The sequence below is a fragment of the Benincasa hispida genome, chromosome 2, assembly GCF_009727055.1.
Source record: "Benincasa hispida cultivar B227 chromosome 2, ASM972705v1, whole genome shotgun sequence".
NCBI lineage: Eukaryota > Viridiplantae > Streptophyta > Magnoliopsida > Cucurbitales > Cucurbitaceae > Benincasa > Benincasa hispida.
The window spans coordinates 31,427,643-31,435,845 of record NC_052350.1 but is presented as its reverse complement, the minus strand read 5'-3'; the positions used below and the strand labels follow the sequence as shown (position 1 = coordinate 31,435,845).

Below are 8,203 nucleotides of genomic sequence, written 5' to 3'. Positions count from 1 at the left end.
ATATAGTTGACATGGTGTATGAGATATATTAATTGGAGGAAAAGGATATAAATATGATTTATATCTAGTGGAGGAGAAAATGACTATGGTTTATATGTTGCATATGATGTGATATTAAAACTATAGATTATAAATATAATATGATTATATTTATTTATAATTTAACAATTATGAGATAATTGTGTTGGAATTTGTGTTATAATTCTCCCGGAGTCTCATAGTTTGTAAACTGTACACATTATTATGAATAAAATAAGAGTTATTTTATTTGGTATTTACTCATATCCAATAAACAAAACTCTATGGTTATTGTATGTAAACTTAAGCATGTATATGAGATATACAAGTAGATCATGCCTTAAGTGATAACCTAAATAGGTCTGTAGGAGGGATACCTGATCTTGGTGACACTACGAATATGGCCCGTTTTGTAGGGGTTTGCAAGTATTGTGAACTATTATAGATGGTAGATTCTGAAAATTCATGTAGAGACATGCGAGTTTGTATAAGACCGGACCACGAGATGGTTCGTCTCTATATATAACGACGTTGATACTGGAGACTTACATCTCACCTAAATGACCATAGGTAACATGACCTTAATCCTAAGTGTTTTGAGAACTCCTGCCTTTAAGGGCGGTCCTTTGACTAGTATGGGTGAGAGTGGCCAAATTGTCAACTCAACATGCCTACCTTTTTGGGGACTTGTCTGATTTAGGAGCTGGGAACTCAGTTACACAAGATGAAATTCACTCTTTTCTCGAAGCAGGGGTAAGTAGATAGATTTCTCCCTTAAGGATGATTCTGGGGCTTGAACATAGTGGCCACAGATTCTCTTTGGAAGAGAGACTCAGTCATAGTAGGACTATGACTTATGTTCATTAGAGGGATCAATGATACTTAAAGAGTTAGATGTAACTATAGGGGCATAACGGTTATTGGCCCAGCTATACTTACGAGCGATCTAGAAAGGGTTAACGCACTGTTGATTGGTTCATATGGACACATAATATATCTTTATAAGGAGAGTTTAGCGGTCGGTCTTTAGTGGAGTACCTGACAGTAAACATATGGTGGATCCCATGACTAAAGAGTTTAGTCAGTTATTCATGTACCGTTGGAGCTTCGAGCTATAGGTCCATAAGGTCCCCTTGGTAGCTCAATGAATTCAAGTTGAGAATCAGTTCTTGGTATTGATTTGAAATGTTCAAATTGAAAAAAGATAATTTGATTTTATATGGTATGATCGGTGTGGTGTATGAGATACATCAAGTGAAGAGTTAATGTAAATGAGATTTACATTAAGTACCGTAAAATAAATAAAGAGCTATGGTTTATATGTTTCATGAGATGAAATATTAAAACTATAGGTTATAAATATAGTATGGTAAGTTGGTTATCATATATATTTATAATAATATTAATTATTGGATAATTATATCTTTTTCTTTAATAACCAATTGAGTGGGAGGTTATTAGTGGTTTTATGGTAACCGTGAGATAAAAGGAAAAATGTTTTCCTAAATTTAGTAGTTATTGAAAGAGTTTCCATTCTCGAAATCACTCATGGTTTGCTGTCAAGTGAATAGGATTCACTAAACGATAGCTGAAGAGAGACTAAATGATCGTGGAGTGACACTACACGATAGTTCACTCAGCTGGTCATTAGCTAAACGATCGGGGAGCTTTTGCTAAACGATCGCGGAGCATTTGTTAAACAATTGGGCATCGTCTACAAGATAGACTTTTTTTATCTCCCACTTGCTCAATCGTTTACATGATTATTATTTCTCTGGTCTCTTCCTCTAACCAAGTCCACACATAGACCACACTTCTGGATTCTCACACCGAGGATACCAAGGTATCTATTGTGGTGGTGTCGTACTCAACTCGACTGAAGTCGAGGTGTTGGAGGTCGTTCATTGTGTTCGCGGTGTTCGTGTGGCAGTCGCTGTGATCGAGCTGTATTACGGTCACTGTGTTTGAGCGTTCAAGAGTTGCAGTCTTGGAGTTTGCACGAGCGTTCGTGATTGAGGGTGTTGAAGATAAGTCTTCAAAGGTATGATGTTCTATCCCTTGAACTTTATGTAAAGCATGCTGTAATTTCGTTTGGTGCATAACCTGTAAGTTTTCGTTTCTTGATTGTAATTGTGTATGTTCAAACATAAATGAAATCTGGAACGATTATTTCGCTGCTCATGGAAATCTTCATGTCTGATTTGCTTCAAATTGTGGGTGTTTTTTCTCCTTAGCCGTACATAATAGTGGGAGGTTGCATTTAGTTTTCGTAACTGAAGAATAAAATGAAAATAATTTTCATTTTTCAAAGAGATCGAACAATCGATTCACGATCCAAAAACAGGAGTACAACTTTGTTTTCATTGAACCTATTGTTTTTCAAATTCTTTACCAGCCCTAATTTTTGGGAATTTGGTATCAATAGCTCTTATTTAGAAGTGATCTTGAAATTTGGTCTCACTTTTAAATTTTCTCGATTTTTGGTCTCACTCTATGAATTTACCACTTTAACCATTCTTCCTTCTTTCTTCTTCATTCTCTCTTTTGTAGATTTTTTCTTTTTCTTCCTATTTTTCTATATTTCTTTTTTTTCTCCTCTTTTCTTTTCCGATGATTTCTTCTACTTATGATGCCTTTTGTTTTTCAGCGATTTTCATATCTCTTCTGTTCATGTCAACATCTTCTTCTTCTCGAATCAAAGATGTAAGTTGGAGTGTGAATTAGAACGAGAGGAAAAAGTGAGAGTGAGATCACGAAATGAGAGGAAGAAGTAAGAGTGAGAATTCAAATGAAGGAAAAAACTACAAAATTGACGAGAAAGAAGCTAAAAGAAGAAACGAAAGGAAGAAGCTAGAGGAAGAATTCAAAAGAAAGGAAAAATCTAGGAGAAAAATGAAGGAGAGTAATGTGAATCGAGAAACGAGATGAAGAAGGGAGAGAAAGGGGATGAAAGAACGAGAGGATAAAGCGAGAAAGTTGGGTTGCGTCTAGCCTCGCACACGTTTTGGGATTAAAACGGTACTTTTACATATGACGGACATAAATAAAGGAAGATCAAATTTCTAGCACTTTTTTAATAAAGTAAGATCAAATTTTGAGGATTTTTTTTAAAATAATGTTTTTTTAATAAATAATGACAAAAATAAGGTTGGGGGAAATATTTTCAAAAATAGATGTTTTGGAAAAGTATTGACAGATTTAGCATAATGAAATCGTGTACGGGTACACGAGTTCCATGTGGCGAGTGCATTTAATCCAGTCAACTGACGTGGGTCAGCTGATTGGTTGACCGGTCAAGCGAACTCGTGTACCCCGCTTATGAGTTTTACAATTATAGTTCTTTTGAGTTTTAGAAGGTTTGCATAATGAGTTTATGTTTATGTTTGTATTATTTTTTTGTTTGTATTAATAATTTTTTTGTTTAAAGTATAAAAATTAGGTTCAACATCAGAATTTTATCAGAACATGCATAATTGAGCTTAGAACATATGGTTCAAGGTTCAAAGTTCAAAGATTGAGAGAGCGAGATTGTAGGAGAGAGCGAGATTCTGAGCAAAATTGTGGGAAAGAGCGAGATTGGAGTGAGCGAGATTGTGGAAGAGAGTGAGATTGTAGGAGAGAGCGAGATGTTGAGCAAGAATGTGGGAGAGAGCGAGATTGTTGGAGAGAGCGAAATTGTGGGAGAGATTCTGCCACGTGGTCTGCAACATGGAAATCGTGTACCGGGTACACGATTTCACTAGCCTAAATCAAAACACCTATTTTTGAAAATATTTCTCCCAACTCTATTTTTGTCATTATTTATTAAAAAAAACATTATTAAAAAAAACAATCAATTTCGAGTGAGCCAATAGGTCCACGAGTACAAATTTTCCCTAATTTTCCCCTTGTTGCCCTAATCTTCATTGCATCTCTTCCTCTTTTATATTTTCCTCTCCTCCTCTCTTCCCCTCAACTCTACTCTTCTCCTTCCTCTAGTCTTCCTTTCCGCTTCCACTGAAATCTCATTGCTGAACACAGAGGAAGAAACCCTTAAGCTGTAGAAGAATGTAATCTTCAGCTATGTCGGACGAGGAGCACCCCTTCGAATCGAAGGCCGACGTTGAAGCCTCCAAGGCCTACCCGCAACAGGCCGAAACTGTATGAAAAAACGGTTACATCGTCATCAAGAACCGTCCATGTAAGGTGATTTGTTATTTTTACTTATTGATTTGTTCTGATTCTCCACTGGATTTAGGTTTCAGATTTCAGATACTGCAATTATATATTTGCGTACTTTTTTGGCTCTTTTCTGAACCATAACCTCTTTTTAGCTGCCCTTATATATTGGGTTGCAATTCAAGTTTGTTAATTTGATTATAACACGTGAGAGTAAATGGATTTTGAGTTGAAGCTGGTTGGATGAAGCTACATTTTTATTTATTTATTTTTTTGCAGTATGTGCAAATCTAATGCACTATGCATATAAAAATCTGATAATCTTTCTGGGATAATATATCCATGCTTGTTGGGATAATTTTGTTATGAGATTAAAACATTGATGAAAACCATCACTATTATGATATTTTGTCCTTATGTATGCTGCAAGTGGTTGGATCCTCTTTTTTATTGTGGACATTGTAAAGTAAACTCACGAATGACTAACAACTTTTTTTAACTGGGTTTTTATGTCTGCTTAAAACAATCCAGCTGCTCCTCCAATGAATGGATTTAGTTGGGATTGAGCTTGGAGGAACATGAATTTGTTGATTCAACATTTGTTGTATTATTTATTCCTTTTTTGTTCTTTTCAACATTATGTTGGTCACTATTCAATTGTACATGTTTTCTCTTTATTGAGAGTTTTCTAAATATGGAACATACACAGTGATTGTTGCAGTATTCAAATATGAGTTCTAATTTTCTATTGCGACTGAAATATGAGTTGTATATGCTATTACTTATGAAAGTCATGAATATAATGTTATATATCTCATGTGATGTGTAATATTGATGTATGATTTGGGTGTGTCACTGTGAGAATGATTGTCTTTATGGGACCCCATGCATGTATGAACACCTAATAAAAGTATGAAAAGAATGAAGGGTCTCCCTCCTTTTTCCATCATGATTGTTACCGTATGAAAGAGTTGTACGTTTAGAGGTCCTAGTATGTAAACTTGACATAATTAGGGAGGATATATTTAGGGAGGATATATGCATGAAAGTGATGAATACTTAGCGAGGCCTAGGGTGTATGAAAGAGATATATGCCTTGTGGGTTCTATATGCATGAAAGAAATCTGTGCAAGACCATGTGTACGAAGAGGTGCACATCCCGATAAAGAGGAAAAATGAGTGGAAACTAGAAAAATAAAATTTAAGACCCACAGTAGAAACGTGTACGAAAGAGTTACTTTTGAATGATTATACTATTGCTCATATTTCCAAGACTAACACAAAATGGTTGAAAATGTCACTTAAAGCCTAACACATACAAGTTTTTAAATGTACCAAGACTAAAATGGATAAAAGATAAAAAAGTACATAAAGCCATAGTATGTATAAGATGTTTTTTTCTTTTAAAACTCTACTTTTAGAATCACATTTCAGATCCCATTTCGTTTCCCTTTTCCAGATCCCTTTTTTTTATATTTAGGGGGTTAAAGCAAACCTTTTCACTCCCGATGTGACAATAACGACGACTATGACACAGCTGTTTCTTGATCTACATCCACACATAGCCAGTGAATAAGCACCCTCACACCGACAAGTGTGTTGTTTCGGAAACGAGGGTGGGGAAGGGGCAACCGCAACGGCGACGGCGACGGCAACATGCCACAGCGGAGTTTGCACTTGCCTACATTGAGTTCCTTTGATGGAAGACTGCTGCTACTACCTACTTCACCAATAACCAATGGCGTCGAACTTGTAATCAAGAGTAATTTCTGTTGTTCTTGAAATGCATCTAAGAAAACATTAAACATACGTTTAGATGATATTACAATTACTATACAAAAAAGGAAACAGAAACAAGCACCCATAAATACGGAAACCTCTTGAAATCTAATAATTCATCCGGGTTATAGCAGATTGAAGATTAACATCGAAAAAAGTTACAATACCTTATATGGCTTTATTTAGTTATTAAAAATTTATTATGCAACATTTCTAGACAATCACATCCTAAATCCAAAGAATTATGTGTATATATATATAAAACCCATGAGATGGTGACTAAACGCTTGCTAAAAAACATCACTCATAATTTGTAAGGAATAAAACCCGACATTCATCATTTACTACTGAGTTGGAAAATAAATAGTGAATTTCAAAATAGAATATGCACTCACCACTATCGACGCCCTCATCACGAAGCACATCTTGCTCAGGAACACTGAGCACCTGCAGAATCAAAATTATTAAAATATCACTAGTCACTAAGAACAACCACCAAGTTGCAGAAACAACAAAATCATGAACCTAAACTTCTAGTGGTAAAATGATAGACAACCTTATAGAGTCCTTGGCTTTCCTAAACTCCTCGCTCATTTTCCTTTTATTGGGCTTTTCAAGTGCATGTCTCGAATTATCACTTCCATCTCTAGTATCCTTTTTTGAATCTCGTGCCAGTTTAGGTAAAAATGCTTCTCTTGTGGCATTAGACTTCTTCGTGACATGTTTTTCAGCCAAATCTTCTAAATGTGTCTGCATGTTATAGTTTGATACTTGAATTCTTCATTTTAATCCCAAAAGGCTTAAGAAATATTGGTTAATATTAGCCTATTTGATACAGACCCTCAAGTATGATTTCACAAGAGGCAACAATATAGATTGATAATCATCAGTTGAAAGAAGCTCGAGCACATGTACCAACTTTTGAATTTCAGAAACATTTCGCATGATGCGTTCATCAATATTGCTAATCTGCATGATAAATAAAATGAGCAAAACAACTAATTTCTCAAAATTTTCATAAGCAAATCATTCATAATTGATAAATGAACCTTGGTAGATAGTCGTTCCTTCTGTCTGATTATTGCAATTTCCAGACCACGATCAACTTGATAAAAATAATCCTCGGCCTTCCAACTTTCACTTTTAACCACAGCTTCACATTCTTTCAAAACATCAGTTAAAGCATCTAACTCAAACCTACTGCCAATATGCATCGGGTCATTTTCAGCCTCGATAAACTCCTCTCTTTGTTTCCTCAGGACTAAATCACGACTCTCAGGTGTAAAGTCAGTCTTGCTTCCCTCCTTATGGTAGCAATCCTCCACTAACTTCAATGCTTTTTCATACTTCAAATCTTCATATTTTCTCTCACAAATGCACTGTAGTTGGTAAAATTCTGTCTCAAGTATTTGAAAAATTTTCATTCCCCACGTCTTTTCTTCCTCTGTTGTTTGTGCCCATAATGCTAACTGTTCCCCTCTAGTGGGACCTGCATATATCCAGGATAGGAAAGGATCAACGTCAGAAGGAACCTCATTTAATAGCAAACACTCACTGAGGAGGAGACGTGACGAATCTCCACTGACAATAATTTCCGCTTCAACATCAACAGCTTGTTTGTCTCTGCCTACACCATAAGACTTGAGACAAATTAAGAAGCATTTTACTCCAATCATTATCAACATTGTGTGGCAAAATAGAATGCATTTTCGGCAAAAGGTTGCCCAGGTGCTCCTGAACCATATGGTGCAAGCGGGATTTCGAATCCACAAATTTCTTATCGCATTTACAGCAAACCCAAAATTTCCAAGTTTTATTGCCGTCATAGAAGGACAAAGCTTCTGAAATAAGCTCATTTGTTGAGACATCATTTGAAGAATTGAAATGAGTCTCAAGATCACTAATCTTGACCTTGAGCAATTCTTTCTTTGATTCCATACTCATGGCATTCCAAAAAGAACGAACCAAATTCTTTGATTCAGCTGAAGAGCCAAGTTTCTGCACATTTCCATGTTTCCGCCAGTCAGCAACAATCCATGAAGATGTATCCTCCAGGGTCCCTGAAGCTTTATCTCCTTCATTCTCCATTTGTTGCAACAGCCCGGAAACAACATCACCGACTTTGATTTGTTTCCTTCTCTCTGATTTTTGAATCAACTGCCTCAATTCATTCTGAATCTGTGTAATTCTTGCTTCTGCAGTAGGGGCTTTCTGATTGTTTTCATCTTCCAAACTTTCTTCAGCGGGA

General features: G+C 35.9%; 1 protein-coding gene and 1 long non-coding RNA gene across 2 annotated transcripts; one reads left to right on the top strand and one right to left on the bottom strand.

Annotated features, from left to right (window-relative positions):
* Positions 1-3,877: 3,877 nt before the first annotated feature.
* Positions 3,878-4,993, top strand: LOC120070705. The gene is made up of 2 exons (XR_005480017.1): positions 3,878-4,203; positions 4,708-4,993. It is a non-coding gene; the product is annotated as an uncharacterized LOC120070705 (long non-coding RNA).
* A 720-nt stretch (positions 4,994-5,713) lies between these two features.
* Positions 5,714-7,853, bottom strand: LOC120070703. The gene is made up of 5 exons (XM_039022550.1): positions 7,005-7,853; positions 6,796-6,924; positions 6,512-6,705; positions 6,351-6,402; positions 5,714-5,965 (listed from the first exon to the last, which is right to left on the bottom strand). The coding sequence occupies exons 1-5, from the start codon at positions 7,824-7,826 to the stop codon at positions 5,933-5,935; spliced, it is 1,230 nt and encodes a 409-aa protein (XP_038878478.1). The 5' UTR covers positions 7,827-7,853; the 3' UTR covers positions 5,714-5,932.
* Positions 7,854-8,203: the final 350 nt, after the last annotated feature.